The 23,699-nt window shown below is 39.3% G+C and overlaps 2 protein-coding genes across 2 annotated transcripts in view; one reads left to right on the top strand and one right to left on the bottom strand.

Moving 5' to 3' along the window:
- Positions 1 to 23,699, bottom strand: part of LOC124884503 (troponin I, fast skeletal muscle-like) — a 37,791-nt gene that overhangs the window by 4,541 nt on the left and 9,551 nt on the right. The window contains exons 5-6 of the mRNA XM_047392445.1: positions 23,530 to 23,619; positions 16,086 to 16,262 (exon numbers count right to left, since the gene is read on the bottom strand). Of these exons, the coding sequence (XP_047248401.1) occupies positions 16,086 to 16,262; positions 23,530 to 23,619 (267 nt within the window). The remainder of the gene's footprint in view (positions 1 to 16,085; positions 16,263 to 23,529; positions 23,620 to 23,699) is intronic.
- LOC124884472 lies at positions 3,206 to 5,032 on the top strand. Its single transcript, XM_047392410.1, has 2 exons — positions 3,206 to 4,587; positions 4,620 to 5,032. The coding sequence occupies exons 1-2, from the start codon at positions 3,242 to 3,244 to the stop codon at positions 4,666 to 4,668; spliced, it is 1,395 nt and encodes a 464-aa protein (XP_047248366.1). The 5' UTR covers positions 3,206 to 3,241; the 3' UTR covers positions 4,669 to 5,032.

Raw genomic sequence — 23,699 nt, 5'->3', positions numbered from 1 at the left:
AGGGACTTTTTTGTGTCAGTAGGTAACTTTACATCAGAGAGCACAAACATCACATGTGGTGTTCCCCAAGGGTCCATCTTAGAGCCCCTCCTATTCAATATCTACATTCTCCCCCTAACTCAGATTTTAATAAACAACAACATAAGTTATCATAACTAAGCAGACGACACACAGCTATACGTTACGATGTCACCAGGTGACCATGAACCCATTCAAGCGCTGGGTAAATGCTTAGAAGAAATCAATGCATGGGTGGGCCTAAATTTTCTTCAGCTGAATCAAAACAGAACTGAAGTAATAATCTTTGGACCAAAGGAAGAGCGTCTAAAAGTTAGCACACAGCTTCAGTTAATACAGCTAGAAACCACCAGTCAGGCTCGAAACCCGGGTGTAGTGATGGACTCAGACCTGAACCTTCAGAAGCACATAAAGGTAGTAACTTGGTCAGCCTTCTATCTCCTAAAGAACATCTCCAGGATTAAAGGACTAATGTCTCAGCAGGACCTTGAAAAACTAATTAATGCGTTCATCTTTAGTAGAATTGATTACTGCAACAGTATCTTCACAGGTCTGCCTAAAAAGTGGATCAGACAGCTGCAGTTGATCCAGAATGCTGCTGCCCGCGTCCTCGCTAGAACTAAGAAAGTGGAGCACATCACCCCGGTTCTAAAGTCCTTACACTGGCTCCCTGTAGCTCAGAGAATAGAGTTTAAAATACTTCTGTTAGTCTATAAATCACTGAATGGCTTAGCACCAAAATACATTACAGACTTGTTGTAAGTGTATCAACCAGCCAGACCTCTCAGGTCTTCTGGCTCAAATCTACTCTGCATACCCAAAACCAGAACCAAACATGGAGAAGCAGCTTTTAGTTCTTATGCTCCACTAATCTAGAATAAACTGCCAGAAAACTGTAAAAGCGCCGAAACCCTAAGTTGCTTTAAATCAAGATTAAAAACTTATTTGTTTAGAGTGGCCTTTGACTGTACCATCTAGGCATGATTAGTTGCGTTTTCAGTCCAATTTTCCTTTCATTTTCTTGTCCATCATTCTATTCTCTTTATTTTATTTTACTTTTTTAAATTACCTCTGTTGTTTGATTTTATCATTTGATTTGTTTTTCTGTCTGTATCTGTTTATTTTCTTTGTGATTGTATTGTAATTGTATGTACAGCGCTTTGAGTGTCTCGTTGCTGAAAAGCGCTATATAAATAAACTTACCTTACCTTACCTAAAATAGTTAATTTAATCAGAGCAAGAGCACTAAATCACAGACAGTTTGTTTCACTGTTTGAGGAGCATGACAGTGAACATAGTGACAGCCTACCAAAATGCTGTGAGATGACTCAGCCTGGGCAAGGTGCTTAAACGAGAATGGGATCTTAAAGCAGAGATTCATGAGTTTTGTTTAAAAAAAAAGACGAGGACATCCCAGAGCTCTCGATGCACAATGGATGGAAGATTTGGCCTTTGCTGTTGAAGTGACTGCACTAATGACTGAACTACATACCAACTTACAAGGCAAGGGCCTCTTGCACGCGAAATGTACAGCTCAGTGGCAACTTTCATGATGTTGGGACCATCGCCATCTAGCAGATCAGACCAGACTGTAACCACACCTTCCAGCATCTATCGCAGCTATGATATCACTCAGAGGCTTTATAAGTCCTAGCCCATGGAGTGTCATTTGCTTTTTGTGTTAGCTCGCAACAAAAGCATCTCTTCGTGAAGGATAAATACAACTTGCTGGACAAGTTAACTTATTCCTTCCTCACCGACCCTTCAAAGAAGAGCTTGACAAAGCTTGAGATCTCGCTGCTGGAGAAACCAGTTCTTCTGCCAGGTATGCAAAATCCCACTCAGGATTTTCCAAGGAGAGGAGCCTGCCTCCTTGTTTGTTCTTTCCATGTCGACTGGCCACGGTACATCATATATTTCCCCGTTTTGCTGAAGGAGATGCTGACTGTTTCTGAGCAGTCCAAGGACGTGTGAACGGTTGCACTTTTGTACCTGTCCAGGAGAAGACGTCACTCAAGTAAATTCATTTCTTTTGCAACTTTTTCTTATAGTCTGGGCAGGATAAAATAGGTTAGAAGTAAGGCAATTGTTAGGGTTAATTAATGATTATATATGTTTTAACTTTAATAGAAGTGAAGCTTGCTGTTCAGAGTGATTATATCTTATATGTACAAGAGCTGCAAGATAGAGACAGGATGTTCTAGAACATTCTGTCAGTGCAGCTGTTTCTAATCATTATGAGTGTGCATCTCTCCCTGTTTTGTGCTTGGAACATTCTGTAACCAGGGCCTCTTCTCTTATGAATAAAAGGCAGACGGAGCAGGGGCTGTTTCAGAGTGTTGGTGGAGGATTGTAACTGAGCAGCCTCTGAAAACACTCTCACCTGCAGGTTAAAATGAACTAACTTCTCTGTGTCTTTCTTTGTGCAGAATTGTGAAAGTGTTTGGTGTTTAAACCTAACATAAATGGTCCTTCGAGCCGGAGACCAAGACGCTTGACGATCCCAGTGGGTGAGTGAGATTCCAGACAAATCTGTGGCCACAGTACTAATACCCTTTCCGGGACTGGTCCCTCCCTGACAGGCTGGGGTCTGACGGCTGACGGTACTCCCGAGGACACAGAGAACCAGTGAGTAGGTCTTTCATTTAAAAGGAATGAGTGATGAAATGCAAATGACCTAAAATAGTACAGTATAGAGAAACCCTGACAATTCTAGACACTATCAGGTGAACTAAAATAGACAGTTAAATTCCGCAGGAGGGTAGACTCCCTTAGTTGAAATAGACTAATTAAACTCTACACAGGACGGCGGAGTCCTCTGTTGAACTAAAATAGACAGTTAAATTCCGCAGGAGGGTAGACTCCCTTAGTTGAAATAGACTAATTAAACTCTACACAGGACGGCGGAGTCCTCTGTTATGTTTTTGTGAAAGTAATTACAGTAAGAGTAAAACGCGTAAAAAAGTGTGACTGAAAAACGTGTGGAAGAGTGAATGGAATCGTAATGACCATTAGGTCCTTACCTTTCATATAAACTGAAAACAGATAGTAAATGGTGAGCCTTTGTGGATGCTTGTAGGCAAGAAAATCCCACCTGAACAGGGTTGAAGTGGATTTTACCACAACTGACTTCTTGATCACCATCCTGTTTTCAAATACATAAATCCAGTATTTAGAATACACCAGGTATTAAAAAACATACTGGATCTAAATTTAGTTCAAAATGGGAAAGGGGCAAAGTAAAGAGAAACAAAAGTTACTTGATAACCTTACATGCAAAGATTGGAAAGCGGTAGAAAAAGAAAATCAAGATGCAGTAGAACCCCTATGTTATTGGATAAAAACCTATAATTATAATGGAAAGCTGTCTACAAGTGCCCTAACAGAATTACAGAATAAAATAAAAATTAAATGCAAAAATAATGAAAAACAAATGAGAAAGGAAGGTTATGCACAGACTCAAGTCTGGGTTAAAATAGCAAAACAACGTGAGGAAGGAGAAAGACTGGCAAAACAGGAAAGAGAGGAAAGGAAGCGACAAAATAAAGAGAAAAAAAAAGCAAGTGAAGAAGAGCAAAAGAGAGAAAAAGAGGAATCAAAATGGAAAGAAGCAGGACATGAGAACATAATGTTTCACAGAAGGGAAGATAATGAATATTCTGGTCCCTACTTAGCGTTGCAACAGCAGTTACTGCAGCAACAGGGAGGGGCAGTGGGGAGAAATGATATAGATGCACCCACTGCTCCACCACCACCATCACCACCTGGATATACACCACGAACACCAATTGCTACTCGAAGCACTGGTGCAGTGGGTAAATGGTCTGCAACATTGGGACATTTATTATCTCCATTACCTAGGGTTAGTCCCATGACCCTAGATGAAGGAGGGGATGTGCAAACTTTTCCCCTCATTGAACTCCCTAACCCACGAGCAGGCGCAGAAGGCCAATCAGACACAATTAGAGTTTATCGAACTTGGACCCAAGATGATGTTAAAAAGGCTGTAGAAGGAATCCCACACCCTAGAGAGGATGTGGATGAGAGTGTGAGGCAGATGGAGGATCTTAGGAAAGCCTACCATCTGAATGGAATAGAAGTCCAACAAGCATGGATGTGCAAACTTGGCCCTGACTGGTATCATGTGAAGGGAGGTTATAATCCATCAACTGCAGTAGGAGTACCTCTTGCTGCTGATAGCGCAGAGTTAACAACCCAGTTAGTTCCTCTCCTGGAAAGAATAAAAGGAAAATATAAAAAGAGAGCAAACTATACTGAAATAGGGAGATGTAAACAAAAACCAGACGAACCTTTTGATGAATATAGAGTAAGAATGGCAAAGGTTTTTAAAGTTCACAGTGGACTGGAACCAAGCGAGGATGAAAATGGTGCTTATCAGCAGCAACTAAAAAATGCACTCCACTCAGGCTCAACACCCGACATACATGGCTGGGTGAACCGGCACTACATAGGAATGAGTGGGGGCTCGCTTGCAGACTACATAAATCATGCGCTGCATGCTGAAAAAGTTATAAAAAGTAAAAAGGGTAAAAAGGACACAGTCAGAGACGCAGTGTTTTACCAAGAGGAGGACAACACTGTGTACTATCAACAGTCACAGGGCAGGGGAAAAGGCAGAGGCCGAGGTAGAGGAAGAGGTAGAGGACACTTTGGAGCACAAAATCCTAGAGCATGTTGGTCCTGCGGTAAAGAAGGACATCTAGCCAGGGATTGTAGGGGAGGTCCTCCCCCACAAACTAAAAATGCATGACTAGATCGTGAGACAAACGGGACAGAATTGGATCAAAATTTAATACAAGAGAAAACCACCTCAGAAGATGAGGAAATACTAAATTTAGATGACCTATTCTATGTTGAAAAAATAAGACCTGAAATAACCCTGCTGGTACAAGGCACACCTATCACGTTTCTTTGTGATAGTGGAGCTTGCAGGACAACAATTAGAGAACAATTACCATATGTGAGACCCAGTGGGAAATGTACCACAGTTCAGGCCGCCCAAGGTAAAATCAAACAAGTAAATGAAACAGAACCCTTATGGATCAGAGATCCAGAAGGAAAAACATGTCAGTTATCAGTTTTGATGTTACCAGAATGTCCAGTGAACCTATTAGGAAGAGATGGCTTAATAGCCCTCTGCCTAAGCCTAACACCAACCCCAGAGGGTTTGAGAGTGGTCAGAGGCAAACCTGAGGAAGTCTATGTAGTACAAGGGACGGGAACACCAAATTATTACTACACTTTAGACATCCCTAACAAACCGCCAACTGCAACAGGGGCATCGTTAGTGGATGAAGGCAAACAATCAATGCGGAGCCCACAAGATGTTATGTCACCAGATGAATTACATGTGACAATGTGGTATACTGCAAAGCCAGACACCAAGTACATGAGTGAACTGAACAGGATGACCCCAACAAAGATAACAGTCTCATATGTGTACTCAGATGTAGAAGCAAATGCAGCAGCTGCAGTAATATTGCCAGAAACTGTCAAACCACTGTTCAGACAACTTTCTGGGCCACACATATCCTTATGCAAAGACAAAAAGGAAGAATGGAAAGACTTAGCAAAACTAGTGGACAGAGGTGAAAGAGCAAGGGATTGGGTGGTAACCGGCATGAACACATGGTATAGCCAGTCCACTGAAATGACCAAAAAGGCATTGTTCTGGACAGTAACTGTCCAGGCTGGAGTGCACCTAGACCCAAAACAAAAATGACACATCTTTTTCACAAAAGAAGAAGAGGAACTATTTAAACAAGTTCCTGAGAGACTATGGTCACAAGGACCTACTGATGTTGGCCTGGTAAAAGGAGCACTTCCTGTTGTGATAAGACCAAAAACAGAGTACAGACCCAGAGTTAAACAATATCCTCTAAAACCAGATGCAATGGTGGGAATAGAACCTGTTATTGAAGATTTAAAGAAGGCTGGAGTATTAATTGAGTGTGCTGAATCACCCTGTAACACACCAATATTCCCTGTAAAAAAGGCACCCCCATCTGTGGGATGGAGGATGGTTCAAGATTTACAAGCAGTAAATAATGCAGTAATACAAAGATCCCCGTGTGTAGCAGATCCACACACGTTACTAAACTCCTTGAACCCGAAAGCAAAATATTTCACGGTAGTGGACATAAGTAATGCATTCTTTTCTGTACCACTACACAAAGACAGTCAATACTGGTTTGCTTTCACATTTAAAGGGAAAAGATACACTTATACCAGATTACCACAAGGATATTGTGAAAGCCCCACGATCTACTCCCAAGTTCTTACATCCAGCCTGGCCACTTTTGACCCACCACAACAGAGCCAATTGCTCACGTATGTGGATGACATACTAGTTGCATCTGAAACCGAAGAAATATGCAAAAAAGACTCTATAGTACTCCTGAAACATTTGGCTAAAGAAGGTCATAAAGTCAGCAAAAACAAATTACAGTTTTGTAAGGAAAGTGTAAAATATCTGGGCCATCAACTCAGTTCAGGGGGAAGAACAATAATGGAAGAAAGGAAAACTGCAATTCTGCAAGCACCAAAACCATTGACAAAGAAACAAATGATGTCTTTTTTAGGACTCACTAATTACTGTAGAAGTTGGGTGCCAAATTATGCAGAGCTAACAGCACCCTTGCAAAGCCTGATGTACAAAGAGGACCTTAAAATGTCTGACTACCTAAAATGGAGTTCTGAAGCAGAAGATGCACTCTGTAAATTGAAACAAACTATGGTGGGAAGTTGTGTGTTAGCATTACCAGATTACAACAAAGACTTTGTACAAATGGTAGACTGCAAAGGAAATTTCATGACCTCCGTGTTGACACAGCTACATGGAAGTAAATATAAACCAGTAGCCTACTATTCAACCAAAATGGATGCAGTGGCGTGTGCCCTTCCACATTGCGTTAGAGCAGTGGTGGCTGCTTCCCTAGCAGTCACGTCTAGCGCAGATGTTGTACTATTCCATCCACTCACTTTGAAAGTACCCCATGCAGTTTCAGCACTGCTTTTGCAAACTAAAATGAGTTTTCTGTCACCTGCAAGACATCTTTCCTGTATGTCTATCTTGCTGTCACAACCACATCTCAAAATAGAACGGTGTACAGCACTAAACCCAGCAACATTAATCCCCACAGAGGAGGATGGAGAAACTCATGATTGTGAAACATTATCTGAGGAAATAGCAAAAAGCAGAAAAGACTTAAAAGATACTCCTTTGACAGAAGGAGAAATATTATTTGTAGACGGGTCTTCCAAAAAGGATGAGAAAGGTAAAACAAAAACCGGATATGCTGTAGTGACTCTTAATAAAGTACTAAAAGCAGAAGCACTCCCTTCACACTACTCAGCGCAAGCTGCTGAGTTAGTAGCCTTAACTGAAGCATGCAAATTAATGACAGGAAAAAGTGCAACAATATACACTGATAGCCAGTATGCATATGCAACAACGCATACTTTTGCACAACATTGGAAAAATAGGGGTATGATTACCTCCACTGGAAAACCTGTAACACATGCAGCACTATTAACAGAGCTATTGCAAGCAGTCCAACTGCCAAAAAAGCTTGCAATATGCAAATGTGCGGCACACACCACAGGAACAGACACTGTGACTAAAGGCAACGCCTTTGCTGATAAAACTGCTAAAGCAGCTGCAGAACAACAACCAAGTAGTCTTCTCCTAGTAACAATAGAACTAAAAGATGAAACATTACTGGAAATGCAACAACAATCACCCCAAAATGAAATACAAACCTGGCTAAAAAAGGGAGCTCAACTTAAAGAAGGAATATACACCTGACCAGAAAATAAACCTATCCTACCAAAAAACCTATACAAATGGGCAGCAATATCGAGTCATGGAGTTTCTCATGTCTCGAGAGGAGGAATGGTAGGATTAGTGAACAAAATATACACAACATATGGATTTAACTCTTATTCAAAAAATTTTTGTAGAACATGTTTGATCTGTGCCAAACACAATGCACAAGGGAACTTCAGACCAAAAAGGGGACAGTTCCCCAAAGCAAAATATCCTTTCCAACACATACATATGGATTTCATAGAATTAAATAAAAGTGAAGGAAAAAAGTACTGTTTAGTAATAATAGACTCTTTTTCTAAATGGATAGAGTTATTTCCTACACAAAATCCTGATGCATTGACCGTAGCAAAAGCACTATGTAAAGATATCATACCTAGATATGGAATTCCAGAAAAAATATATAGTGATAATGGAACTCATTTCGTCAATCAAATGATAGAAAAAATAGGAGAAGCCCTACAAATGGATCTTAGACATCACTGCGCTTATCACCCTCAAAGCGCTGGTCTAGTAGAACGAATGAATGGAACAATAAAAAATCGATTAAAAAAGTGCATGGAAGAAACAGGAAGACCATGGACTAAATGTTTAGACTTAGTAAAGCTCTACATAAACATCACAAGCACAGGAGGACTAACACCCTATGAAACCCTGTTTGGGAGGCCATATAGATTACCATTCTTTAAAAATAAATGGGAAACTGATGATGAAAGCACACTAGCAGATTACATGAGAAAAATGTTACAGCAAAAACAACAAACAGATGAACACGCAAGTGACCATGAGCCTTTTGTGTCTACACAGGAAAAACCATTAGTTGAACCTGGAGACTGGGTCCTGATAAAAAGCATAAAGAAGAAGCATTGGCATTCACCTAAGTGGGAAGGGCCCTATCAGGTGTTGTTGACCACTGGAACTGCAATTAAGATTGCAGAAAGAAACTCATGGATCCATCTGACACATTGTAAAAGAATAATAGAACATGACTAAAATAAGTTTCTTAATAGCAGTGTATATTCTAACCATCATAATTTGTGTTGTGGTCATAGCATTGTGGTATCTGCTGTAGCATTGTGACTTTTCAACAAACCTACAGAGAAAAGTCCGGCTACAAAGGGAATTGTAATTATAGTTTACAATTGTCTCAAACCGGTGAAGATCTCCACAACTCTGTTTAAAGGTGCTTAGGAAAGGTTCCAATCTATAAGTAAGATGTACACCCCCACACACAAGAAAATAGTGCTAGTAGCTGGAATAATCTCAGTGGTAATTGTAGGAGCTATTTTACTATGGGAACGTTTTTACGAAGAAAGAAAAGATTTGAGTAAAAGACAAATAAATGTTAATTCCTGCCCAAATGATGTAAGCATCAGAACCACAAAACTATGTGTACCAGTACAGAAAACCACTACAGTAAAAATACCCTGGGGAACGCTTGGAACAGCACGTGATGGCGCAAACAAACATGCCGCATTGTATAAGAAGTGGGAGTGGTATTTGACCTATGGAGATGTGCAATGGTGGAGTTGGAAATACTTAGTAGCAGAAACAGGACAGGACTGGTCTGATTGGTCCACAGGTCCAGCAATTAAATGGAGAAGACAATTGACCCTGATAAAAGATGGAGGAGGTCTAACCTTGACTGTAATCTCCCCCAACAACACGGGATGTACAGACTTTGTGGCGGCACCATATGTAGATTCTAGCCAAGGCCAATATTACTGGCAGATTCAAATATGCGTTAAAAACATTACTGAGCCACTTGCGGTAATACGGCATGATGCAGCCACACCTGAAAACAAAACAAACAAATGGCATATGGGGCTAAAACTATTAGTGGAGTTCAAGACAGAACCAGTAACCCCAGATGACTGGTTCAAAATATCTACAGGAATATCTAAAATAGATAACAACTGGCTTTTAATGGCAGAACAGGCTGCCCAGGCAGCAAAAACAGATTGTGTAGTATGCATGGGAGCCAGACCCCTGCTACAAGTGGTTCCCTCAACGTTGACAGAAAAATGCCTAGTAGAAGTAATGAACAGCACAAGACCCTCGACAAACTGTACTATGTGGGATAAGATTTATCCTTTGACTACCGCCGAAAAACAAAAACCGATGTTTTCAAATAAGGTTGCTCCAGGAAATTTTTCCTGTATAAACCGAACAGGTGTGGGATCAAACATAAGCAGACTCAATAAAGATCAATGTCACTCCATCATAGCAGTAGGTGTCAGCTTTAAACCTAAAGCACGCAGCGACATCTGGTGGTGGTGTGGAGACGATAAACTGTATGACAGGTTGCCATACAACACAACTGGATTGTGTGCATCAGTGTCATTAATATTTCCCGTGTCTGTTATTCCACTCTCAGTAGCAGATTTGTTGGGTACAGTAGCCAGCATATTTCCACACACCTGGAAAAATAGAGAAAAAAGATCAGGATGGAGTAAAGACGACCCTACTTATATAGATAGCATAGGAATACCAAGAGGAGTTCCTGATGAATATAAGTTAGCAGATCAAGTAGCAGCAGGTTTTGAATCCACCATATGCTGGTGGTGCACAATAAATAAAAATGTTGACAGAATAAATTACATCCATTACAATGTGCAACGACTAGGAAATAAAACTGAAGAAGGATTCTCAGCCATCCATGAACAATTGTCAGCTACCTCTTTAATGGCTTTCCAAAATAGAATTGCTGTCGATATGCTCTTAGCTGAAAAAGGTGGAGTATGTTCAATATTTGGGCATCAATGTTGTACGTTCATTCCAAATAACACCGCAGCTGATGGGAGCCTCACCAAGGCCCTGGAGGGCCTTAGGTCACTTAACAGCAAAATGAAAGATCATTCTGGAGTTGACACCACAATGTGGGATGGGTTTGGAGAAATGTTTGGTAGATATAAACAATTAGTGTTGTCTATCCTTATGTCAATAGCAGTCTTTGCAGCTATTCTCACATTGTGTGGATGTTGTTGTATTCCGTGTATAAGAGCTTTGTGCACTCGCATAATAACCTCTGCTATTCAGCCAGTCAAAACAGAAATGTCAGAGATGTATGCCCTCCTGAGACCTGAGGAGACAGAAGGAGCCAGTGATGATGATGATGACCAGGAAGAAGAAGAGACTTCTCTGCATTTCCCTGATCTTTATCCTGACCCTAACGACAATTAGTTGTATACAGTAAACTTAAAGACCTCCTGCTACTTTTTTAATGACATGTACAGATAAAACACACCATGATGTCTTAACTGAAAATCTGAGAAGAAAAGGTTAATGATTGATGTATCAAGTGTTTAAAACATTTATAAAGAGGAGGAAAATGTTAGGGTTAATTAATGATTATATATGTTTTAACTTTAATAGAAGTGAAGCTTGCTGTTCAGAGTGATTATATCTTATATGTACAAGAGCTGCAAGATAGAGACAGGATGTTCTAGAACATTCTGTCAGTGCAGCTGTTTCTAATCATTATGAGTGTGCATCTCTCCCTGTTTTGTGCTTGGAACATTCTGTAACCAGGGCCTCTTCTCTTATGAATAAAAGGCAGACGGAGCAGGGGCTGTTTCAGAGTGTTGGTGGAGGATTGTAACTGAGCAGCCTCTGAAAACACTCTCACCTGCAGGTTAAAATGAACTAACTTCTCTGTGTCTTTCTTTGTGCAGAATTGTGAAAGTGTTTGGTGTTTAAACCTAACAGCAATCCAGGAATGTCTCTGTTTTAATTCAAAGTGTTTTGAACTGTACTCTTCTATGCAAAGTTTTATTGAATGTTTGAGTTTAATTCAGTGTGCCTTGAAAGATTTGATTTTTCCTGCCTTTGTCCATAAACTGCTGGTTTGATCTCTAATGATACTCAGTGTGAATTCTTTATAAATTGATCAATCTTTGAATTATACTCTTGTTTATTAGTTTATTCTTTTAGTAGTTTAGTTAGTGTTCTGGTTAGGTGAAAGGTTTGTTGGGCCTGAATAGTTTGGTTGTAAGCTGGAATTATTCTGTTCAATACATTTTCACGTAGATAAAGAGAAGGTGTTTGAGTTTATTTTGTATAGAAGTGATTTTCTGTCAACTAAGGTTAGTGCTTGTATCACCTTTTTGGTTAATGGTTTGATAATACAGTTACATTTACCATGTTTTAGCTAATAATTATTAATTAATTAATTAGTTGTAATTATTAAGTGCTATTTGCCCAATAATCACAATCCTAGATGTTTTCTTTTCTTGCAACAAGTTAATATGATGTTGGTTTTTGAAAACTAGTTAATAAAGTTATGATGATTTCATAAATGTTGCAAAAATGCACATTTTGTTTTTATAAATGTTAAACAGCCCAGTAATTTGTGCTCCATTTTTGCTTGATGAACTGTATGACAGTTTGTCTTACTGTTGGTAATCAATATAAGTTGATGCTGCTATTTAACATAAAGTTATGATCATCAAACATGTTGGGACCACAGCCATGGATTTCAACATTTTCTGGAACTTTCAAATTAAATTGCATTTAACCGACTTTCAGCACAACTTCAGAAGGGGAAAGGGGGGTAGCAGTGGACTTCCCATGATGCCACTGGGCGTATAAAACCCCCACCTGTCCAATGGTTCTTTCTCTACCATCCAGACTCTGTGCGAGGCTGGCCGGTGAGACAGCGCGCTAATGTCTCTTTGCTGACAAAAAGACATAAACTCTTCAAACTGGATCCAAGGGTGTCATACGATCATCGGTCACATGCACTAAGATAAGTACAAATTAATCACTGTCTGTGTATCCAGTAGATTCATTCATGAACGGGAATTAAGACATAAGCCTGGCTTGACTTTCTCTCTGAGGTCTGCAGAAACAAACTGTGTCCCAGAGAATCCCCTGTAGAGATGCTGTCTCAACGAAGCCAACTGGAGTGTTCCCGATCGGAAGGAGGACCGCATCACCGTGGTAACGTACAGTGTGGCCAGCAGACAGAGCGAGCCGCCCAGCCACTGCTCCGGAGGTTAGCTGGAAGCTAACCCTTTGTTCACAGAGCTTTCTTCAAACTTCGACGTCGCCCGGACAAATCCTAAGCATGGTTCATGAGGTTAGGTTTTGGGCAGAGAGAAGGAGTTAGATTAAAATAATCTAAACATTTTTCATTTTATGAAGTTTGGTTTTGTTTGTGTGAAACTCAGCTATCTTGGTGCTAGCAGACTTATCTGCAGCACACGTGTTCAGTTTTGTGTTCTTTGTTTGTGTGTTTTTAAAGTTAAGACAAACTTTATTTAAAGGGTGATTTTAAACACAGAAGATGGGCCAAAACGCGCCGTCCGCGCTTATGCATTTTAACCCTTTTATTAACGGTATTTTAATAAATACCTAGGGAATATTTTACAGAAAGGTTGTTAGTTTTCAAGCGAGTCCCTAAACATTATTTTACTAAATCTGATAAGTAAACACCACTAAGCCCCATTTCTCCAGAAAGATTTGGCTCTTTTCCAAAATATTCCCTTAATAATATTTCTTTAAATATTATTTTAATAAATAAAAGCAGCTAATTAGACACCGTTGAGAATTAGTCATCCAGAAGGTTGGTTTTATTCAGCAGATCATTCTTAAAACATTATTTTATTAAAATAATATTTTATCTGATCTTGCATTGTGAATGGTTGTCTAAAGGTTGCTGATTATTGTTAGTTAAGTTCCAAGACTAACTTAAGACTAACTGAACTTCACTTCCAGATTCTTCAAGATAATCCTTGGTTCTCAAACATAAACATTGCATGGTAATGTTGCATCACTCTTTTGGTCATGATTTTCAATCATCTTTAATCAACTTGTTTATATTGTACATAGCCTATCTGTCTTCCCTATTCTTTAATTCTGCTTGGTAGTTAGTTGGATTGTTTTAGCATAGTCATTCAACAAATGAATTTTTCATTCATTTGTTGAATGAAATATGTTTGACTTTGAGTTTACTTATTTTTGTTAATAAATTCTTGTATTTTAGGAGATTGTGTGAATTCATTCCATGTGTGTGCAGAGTTTTGCTGTTCAATCATGTCAGAGCTCATCTCACACCTTTCTATTTTGTCCTAACACCATTGCCTTACTGGGCTGGTATTCGCAGGACAACTCTTAACCGAAATATTATTTGATAAAATATAAAAATATTAATATTAAATATTAAATAATATTCTCAGATTCATAATCACAACAAACATCACAAAAGCTATTTTTCAAACACTTTTTGTGAGTAAATTATATGTATATGTATATATATCTACTCGTAGTCATACTTGTATTTGTTGTCGTCGTTATCCAGGACTGGGTCGGAGGCAGCAGGCTAAGCCCAATGACGCCCAGAATACCGTGTTCCAGGACACCTCCTCCAGCTCCTCTGGGGGAAGCTCAAGGCATTCTCAGTCCAGTCGAGAGACAGTCCGCCCAGTAAGCCCTGGGCCGTCCCCTGAGCCCAACTCTCAGTGGGACGTACCTGGAACACCTGCCTTAAAAGGCGTCTAGGAGACATTCGAAACAGATGACTGAGCCACCTCAACTGACTCCTCTCCATTTGGAGGTGGAGCGGCTCTACCTTGCGCTCGTCCCGGATGACCAAGTCCCTCACCCTATTTCTAAGGGAGTGCCCGGCCACCCTGCAGAGAAAGCTCATTTCAGCCGCCTCTATCTGTGATCTCGTTCTTTCGATCCTGACCCAAAGTTCATGCCCATAGGTGAGGGTAGGAATGTAAATAGAGAACTTTGCCTTTCTGCTCAGCTCTCTCTTTCCACAATGGACTGACACAGCATCCTCAATACTGCAACGGCCGCACCGATCCGTCTGTCGATCTCCCGCTCCATTCTCTCTTCACTCATGAACACGACCCCGAGATACCTGAACTCCTCCACTTGAGGCAGTAACTCCCATCCAACCTGAAGAGGGCAAGCCACCCTGTTCCGGTCGAGAACCATCGCCTCGGACATGCAGGAGCTGATCCTGATTCCAGCCGTTTCACACTCTCCTGCGAACCACCCCAGTGCATGCTGTAGGTCTTGGCTCAAGGGGGCCAACAGGACCATGTCATCTGTGAAAGGGAAAGATGAAATCTACTGGTCCAGAAACTAGTCCTCCTCTTGCCCTTGGCTGCACCTAGAAATCCTGTCCATAAAAGAACAGGACTGGTGACAAAGGGCAGCCCTGTCGGAGTCCAACATGCACTGGGAACCGACTGAATGCCGGCAATGTGAACCAAATTCCTGCTCCACTTGTAGAGAGATCAGATGGCCCCTAATAAAGGGCCCCCAACTCCGCACTCCTGGAGCATCCCCCTCAGGGCACCACGAGGGACACGGTTGAAAGCCTTCTCCAGATCGACAAAACACATGTGGACCAGTTGTTCAAACTCCCTTGAGCCCTTGAGCACCCTGTAGAGGATGTAGAGCTGGCCCAGTGTTCCACGCCCGGCCGAAAATCACACTGCTCCTCCTTAAGCTGAGATTCAACTATTGGCTGAACACTCCTCTCCAACACCCTGGCATAGGCCTTCCCAGAGAGGCTGAGGAGTGTGATCCACTTGTAGTTGGAACACACCCTCTGGAGGACCACAGGGTGTGACCCTTCTTTTAGACTACATCGGTAGGGATGGGTACCTTTCACATTTGAACTGATACTTTACTGATACCCGGTACATGGTAAGTGATGCAGGTACTTAACGGTACTAGTTTTCGGTATTTTTGTTTGTGTTTATGTGGTAATAAATGTTAATTCGTTTAATAATAGAATCTCAAAAATTTTCAATTCAACATATTTATTTCTCAATATATAAACTTTATTGAATATATCAATATAACAACATCCAGCTGTTTGTATTGTAACATCTCAGTTCTTTCAAACATTTCTTCAACATTAAAACCGTTAAATGACTATGTAGTGTAATGCACAAATTAAAACCCAGCCATGCCTGCTGCAGCCAGCAGCATGGCTGATGAGTCGCTAACGAATGCAGGAGTTGTAGCCATAGATCTGAGGCTGATGAAAACTGTCTCTTCAGCCTTGACGAATATTTTGTGCTTAACCAGGTCAGTTTATATACACACACAATCAGGAGATTATATATATATATATTCACAGTTTTCACAGGAAAACCTTTGACCGGTGGTGTGGATATACACTACTGTTTAAAAGTTTTAAAAGTTAGTAGCCCGCCCCTGATTTGTTTAAAAGATGTTTAACCATGCTTACCTCCTCTTTAACCTCCTTCTTGACCTGCTTCAGATTGGCCCTCAGGTCCATGTTAACTGTGTGCTTGGAGCCCAGAAGAGCCTTCAGCATGGCATCAGCGGACATTCGCACCTTCTTCAGTCGTGGTCTTTTGAACTTTCCTCTGAGATCCACAATCTTGATATTTAGGTCCCTGACCTTTAGACAGATCAAGAAAAGAGGAAAAATTTAACTTCATGATTGAATTAAAGTCATCAGATAGCACTTTATCTTGCAAAGTTGTGAAAATGGTCATGTCATCTTCTGAGCTCTGTTACAGGTGAGCCTGGCAATCTCTGTGTATGGTCAATTTCCAATAATTTCCTAATAGTTTGTAAGCTTTAAACGAAGAAAACTAGGGAGTAAAAATTCATTCCAGAGCACATATTCTCAGTTCTCCACTTTCCCAGCTTTCAGGTATCCTTCAATCCTTCAGTTGTTGTAGAATGTTATGGCTGTGGACAGGAAGAATCTCCTATAGCGGTCTGTCATACAGTGAATCTGAAGATGCCTTTGGCTGGAAACATTGTTGTATGACAGTCTGATGACGAGGATGCTCTAAACTCTGGGGCTGACGCTACATACCTGCAGCCTCGATCTGATTCCGTGTCTCTGGCTGCTTCTTCATCTGACAGACAGGTAAAAGGGGGAGGTAGAAGGAACACCAGCATCCAACTGATTTTGTTGTTGATAAACATGCGAAAGGGTCCATGGGCAAGATGGATGATAAAACATTTGAGATGCCACAGGAAAGCTGTGGAGGGAAGGTTTGTTTGGTTGGTGCAGGAGAGAAGGATGCTGAGCTTGATGCTGAACTGCACCGAATGAAAAATGTTTTCTGTTCATTTGCCCTGTCTAGACTTCCATCTATTTGATCCTCCTTCTGCTTGAAGCCTGTGATATTCTTCAGCCACATGTCCTATATTGTCCTGCCTGAGCATGCTGTCTAGCTTCTTCCTGTACACAACTGTCCTGTCTCTACTCTTGAATTTAATTTGTTTTTTTATACTACCCTACAATTCCCTGTCTCCCCCACTGAAGGCACTTCTTTTCTTGTTTAGCAGTTCCTTCAGGTCACTGGGGATCCAATGTTTGTTATTGGGGAAGAATCTCATTGTTCTGGTGGGGAAGGAATTATCCACATAAAAGTTTTTTTTAAGTTGGCCACCCACTCATGCTCATGATGTCCTCTCCATGTGGCTGGAAGAATGCATCCCCAGTCTGTAGCCTCAAAACAACCCTGCAGGGCTTCTTCTTACAGTTCTCTAAATAACTCTAAACAAGTTATTTATATTTTGGGCAGAGAAAAACATGACTGTAATCTGATTTGCCAAGTAGAGGTCTTGCTTTAGAGATGTCTGTTTGTTTTATGTATATGTCAAGGAATGTAGAGCAGCAGACAAACAGTTAAATGTTGGAATTGTAGCAAAGAGTGAAGCACGATTAAATCACCAGATATTGCTACAAACACATTTGGATGTTGAATCACTAGTTTAGCAACTAAACATGTTCTTGATTACACCATCTGTTGCTCACAAGAACTGCTGATCCACCTCCTTTGCTTTTGCCACTCCTCTTTATATTTCTGTATGCTTGTGGTCAGAAAGCCTGGCAAAGAAACGCTGGAGTAATGATATAATCCTATAGCCATTTCCACATGAAACACATAACACTACATTCCCATTACTCTGACTGGGTCCTTGTTAGGGCCTGGAGTTTATCTAACTTTTTTGCCAACAATCTCACATTGCCCAATATGAATAATGGCAAGATGGTTTGAACTTCTGTTTGCTCCTGCTCTGGATACATGGCACCTTCTTTTTCATCTTATCTGGAATTTGGGGCTGCAGTTGAGGTATTATTTGAGCTTTTGAGATGTTAATCAGTTGCTCTCGATTGTAAAACAAATCAATCTCAGCAAAAATCCTGCCAGCTGTACATCATCAAAGACCAGAGAGAACAACTGTCTAGAAAAAGCTATGTTTTAGCTAGGAAAAAGGAATGTTTTTAAAAGGAATAAATCAGAATGAACGTAATAGAGCAACTCTAACATGCTGGCATCTGAACAGCATCATTGACAACATTGAACCTCCAGGTGACAAATATGCACACACACACATACTTTACACAAGCACATCCACACACACTGAAACACAAACACCTACACCTATCCACCCACCTGTATACATAATCAAAACAGCTGCATGTCATTCAAATACAGGTTTCTGTTTCATTGGTTTGGCCAGTCTACTTTGGTAGCAGATGCCGCCTTGATAATAAAGTTAATCACGGGATTAGAATACCTTCTGGCAAATTGATTTTGTAGAGCAAAACTGCTAAGCACATGTAGTCAAACCACTTCTCTATATGGTATGCCTGAAAAAGCAAGGCAGGACGTGTGAAAAAGGTTTGTCCAGTCTGTTGCCTGACCAGAGGAACCACGCTCTCTGAGGTAATGACCAGACACTGAAAGGAGTTTTTTTTTTTTTTTTCCAGTTTGTACTTTCCTTTAAGCGCTCAAGCAACTGAGAAAGTTTGAAGAATACAGAATTTTTGAAGGAGTAGTAAAGCAGAATATCAAATTCAAAAAATGGTAGAAGATAATATTAAATGGGTTAATGATCTGTCCAAGCAGCAGTATATATAGCATTAAAAGAGAAGTGGGCCAATAACAGAGCTTTGGGGTACCCCATAAATCAATAGAATCTGGTTGGACGTGGTAATATAGAGAAATTGAAGCTCTATTAAAGGTAAGATCTGAACCATTCTAAAATAGATCAATAGATCCTCACCAAACTGTATAGTCATATTCAATACATTTAAATATGAAAACTAAAAAGTTCATTTATTTCAGTAACTGAATTTATTACACGAAACACATATAGATTTACACACAGACAAATATTTTAAGCCTTAACTTCTGTTAATTATGATTTTCCGCTTACACATTTAAGATTAGAATATTATATCAGACCAAACAAAAAAGCATTTGTAATGCAAAAATGTGAACCTAATAAAACACGTTAATACCTGCTTAAAAGTTCTTATTTTTAAAAGCGACTTTTAATCTAAAAATTGAGACTCACTGGACCCCATAATTCTAATTTATGGCATATGACTGTAAAGTCTGGTAATTAAGATGGTATGACTAACATTGTCAAATTCTGGTGAAAGGTCTAACAAGTAGGGATGTCATAATACTAAAATTTCAAACTTGATACCAAGAAAAATATTCGATTCCATTTTCAATACCATGGCAACTTTTTTTAAGGCACAGGGTTCTGTCTGGTCAGGATTAAAAAATATGAAAAATCATAATGTGACAATATTTTAACTTCCTTAACTGGAGCCAACCAATAAGTATGGGACAATCCAGCCGTTGTTCAGAAAAATATATAATTTAAGTGTCATAGACTCAGTCTTGCAATTATTTTATTTTAACATTACTGCTTATCTTTAGTGTGTCATTGTGTGCTTCTATTTGCCTGATACTGCCGTTGATACAAATACACTTTTAGTACAGAGGAACAAATAAAGGATCATTCTATTCTTTAATAAATTGTGTTTTAAAACAAACATGAAAAACATATTTTACAGTGTAAACAAGGATTTGTCCATACTAATGTATTTAGCTGCTGCTAAATACAGCTGCTTCTTTACAATATGTCTTTCTAAAAATTGTGCATAATATTTTCCTTGGTGATAAACTACAGCACCACCATACATAACCATAACAGTATTAGCCACAGTAGCCTCCAATACCCTTAACAACTATACAGGCAAGTAATAGAGGTGAGATGCTGGTTGTTTTGTTGCTTTACTATTTAGTAGCCAACTGATCCTTTAGCAGATTAACATTTTATTGTGCCAATATGTACCCACAGTAGAACAAAACTTTGCATGATTAAATTGTTTTTAAAGCAGTTTTTTAACTGATTTTTAACAATTAGTGGTAGCTTATCAGGGAGCTTAACTACTTCAATGCAGTTAAAGAATTGCGATAATTTAGACAAATGAAAATGGGTCAGTTTGTATCGATTTTGACGCAAATGAGTATCTTTGAATACAACATTTTTTTAATATCGATTATATCGAAATATAGATTATTGTAAGAAATCTACTAGTGAGACTAAAACTGTAGATTCCCCAGTGTCCACAGTTATCACAATGTCTCTGGACACTTCATTCAGACTATTCAATAGCAAAACAGTTTCTGTTTATTGCTTTTTTAAGAAAACCAGATTGGTATTCATGAAAGATTTTGTCTTGCTCCTGAAAATAAATCAGTTGGTCAGCCACAACATTTTTAACAGTTTTAGTAATAAAAGGTAATTTAGAAATGGGTCTTGTTATTTGGCTCAGTAGAGAACAAGTCCGGTTTGTTAGGAATAGGTTCGACAACAGCATGTTTGAAAGGGGCAGAGACAGAGCTGATTTGGAGGGACAGTGTTGAAATACCTATGATGAAGAGGCAAATCAAATCAAAAACTTTCGGAAATGAAGAAGTTGGGAGAATATCACTTGGGTGGAAACATTTTTGGAATTTAAAAAAAAACAAAGGTTGCACAAATTAAAGCAATAAAGATGAAAGCACAGATAGGGACTAGATGGAAAAATTAGCCCTGATATTCCTAGGTTTATTCTTGAAGAATGTCAGAAGGGTGTCAGTCAGACTTAGTAGTGGAGCCATATGAGAGGCGATCCTATTTTACGTACAAACTAAACTGAAACGGGCTACACGGTGGCGCAGTTGGTAGCACTATTGCCTTGCAGCAAGAAGGTCCTGGGTTTGATTCCCGGCTGGGGGTTTTTCTGCATGGAGTTTGCATGTTCTCCCCGTGCATGTGTGGGTTCTCAGCGGGTACTCTGGCTTCCTCCCACAGTCCAAAGACATGCCCGTTAGGTTAATTGGTCACTGTAAATTGCCGTTAGGTGTATGAATGAGTGTGTGCATGGTTGTTTGTGTGTTGTCCTGCGACGGACTGGCGACCTGTACAGGATGTACCCTGCCTCTCGCCCATAGATTGCTGGAGATAGGCACCAGCTTCCCCGCAACCCACTATGGAATAAACGGTAGAAAATGACTGACGAAACTGAAACAAAATTGTTTGGATTTTAGAAAATAAGGTTTGCAAGAATTCTGGTGTTGTTTTAGTATCTCATTCAAAAACATACATTCCTATGAACTTCCATAATGGAAAAAATAAAAAAACATTAGCTTACTTTTATTTGGGAGGAACAGGTTCAATGTTAGATTGGATCTTAAAAAAATGCAATCCCTGTTGTCACTCACATGAATCTCTCCAACATGTAAATGGTTGATGTTTATTCCTAAAGAGAAAACAAGTGTATGACATGTATGACCCATATTATGAATGGCCCCAGAAACATGCTAAAACACTCTGCAATATTTTTAAAATCTGGGTGCGCCCTGTGGAAAGCCTAGGCATGAAAGCTAAGATCCTAAGGAAAAATATTAAATCCTTGTCACAGTCTGACACCTAAACATAATGTCCCTGAATTTCTAGCAATGCAAAAAAATCTCTTACTCATTTTGAGTGCCCCTGGTCTAGAACCCAGTATCCATGGGGCCTCAAGACCAAGCTTATCCAGGCTAGATTTCAAACCTGGACGAGACTACCGCTCCCCCAGAACTGGCTTCCAGAGGAACTCTGGACCAAGTTTACAAAGGAAAGGCTCCATGGACCCTTGGTAAAGTTAGAACATAGTTTCCCTTGTCCAGAGTCCATGGTTCCTGAAGCAGGTAGTGGACAGGCAGGTCATTTAGGGACACCCAGAGGTAGGCCAAACGACCCCTATAGGCATAGTATAAAAATGCACCTATTCTCCAATTAATTAAATTAAAATAGAATTGAACTGAAATGAAATGAATGCATGTATTTTGATAAAACATTACCTTTCCATCAAACAGTTAAGGCCCTTTTATTGTGTCAAAATCTATAGACTTCGCTGTAAATTGTCTCCTAATGCCAAAGTGATATGAAATGTTTTTGAAATGTTTGAAACTAGAGTTGTTTTAAAATGTCACAAACGTACTTTGGAATAGGCTCCAAACTGACTAGCCAGAGGCTCAATCTCAGTAAGTCTAAACCAAAGTGGTTTCAAGAGCCACTCAATGTCAGTAAGATGCTGAATGCAAAAAACATCAGAGAATTGTACCGTACTTTAAAAAACCATAGTGTGTTGTTAACATTGAAAACGGCTGTATGATTCAATACTATATCTAGAAAATGTTCTGAAAAAATAAAAGAATAGATAACACTGCATTGTTGCAAAGAATAGAACAAAAAAAACATCTCAGTTAAAGGATCTACAGCCCTGGAAAAGTGAACACTCTGTCGGTTCAAACTCCAAGTCTTTAGGACCCGGTTTTGCAGTTATTTTAGTATTACTTCAAAATATGCACAAAATAATTTCAAACGTGACACTTCAAACTGTTTTTGGAATCATGTGTTGGCAACTAGCATGGTTTCCTGGCTTTAAACAGCAGGTCCTGTGTTTTCTCTAGAGAAGTACCTTATCTTAAATGTTTGATCTGTTAAGAGTGACATTTCCAAACCAGAATATTCTATGACAGAATTGGACCTTTCAAAATTATAAAACACAGTAACTTTGCTGTAATCCATTTGCTTTCCTGATTATATGCTAATAACACAGTTTTTCTTCTAGAAACGTCTGACATTTCATGTGCCTTTTCTGACTTTTCTTAGCACTATCTACTAATGCTTAGATATGCTGCATTCACTGAACAGTAAGAATGGATTTTTATTATCCCACTGTTCCTTTTATTGTATAAACTATTTGGCTTGCACGGGTTTCTAAAAGTTTACAAAATTACACAAAATAAAAAGGTAAAATAAAAACTGAAAAATGTGTAGAAATGGAAATTAATTTTGAACACAACATACAAAACTGTATGTTGAAAAACAAAAAAATACCGATACATAATTAATGAAAAATCTTCTTTTTTTTTACTTCAGTCGTTAGATATATATTTAGTGTTGGGTTCTGCTTCCATTCACCTGCTTTGGTTTTAATTTGAAAAATAATTTCTAAACTCACTATTACAGTTTTTAATCTTTTTTCTCTCTTCATATTAATAATTGTTGCACATTTTCAATGATCATATGAAACAACTTGATGTAAAAAGAGTTAAATCATGAAAGGCTACAAAATTCATTGTTTTGGTTGTTTTAGCCACATACATTTTGGTTAATTCATGTTTAGTTCATTATGTTTCTCTGAACATGTACAGTACATTTGATGTGTTTTTGACAGAATACTGTCAACAAACTATTGGGTTAATCTAAGATTATTTCTTTGCACAAACTGAAAATGTGGAAACATGACTGGTATTTTGCTTTAGATAATTATATAAGGAAACAGGCCTAAAAGACAGCCTCACCTCATCAAGCACCATGTTCAGTTTAAACTCTGTGCAGTATCTCTCCTCTTCACTAATGTTAATCTGCTGATGAAGCTTCTTGCAAAGTTCCTGAAACACAACAAAAAAAAAACATTTTTTATTGAGAGTTTTTATCTGAAGCCCACAAAGAAACAAACCAGCTCACAAAA

This window comes from Girardinichthys multiradiatus, chromosome 2 (assembly GCF_021462225.1).
Source record: "Girardinichthys multiradiatus isolate DD_20200921_A chromosome 2, DD_fGirMul_XY1, whole genome shotgun sequence".
NCBI lineage: Eukaryota > Metazoa > Chordata > Actinopteri > Cyprinodontiformes > Goodeidae > Girardinichthys > Girardinichthys multiradiatus.
Note: the sequence above shows the minus strand (reverse complement) of the source record. Positions and strands in the feature narration are given on the sequence as shown.

Coding starts and splice junctions, on each gene's coding strand:
- LOC124884472 (XM_047392410.1), top strand. CDS start 3,242: ATGGGAAAGGGGCAAAGTAAAGAGAAACAAAAGTTACTTGATAACCTT. Junction 4,588..4,619: donor AAAAAGGACACAGTCAGAGA/CGCAGTGTTTTA, acceptor AGGACAACACTG/TGTACTATCAACAGTCACAG.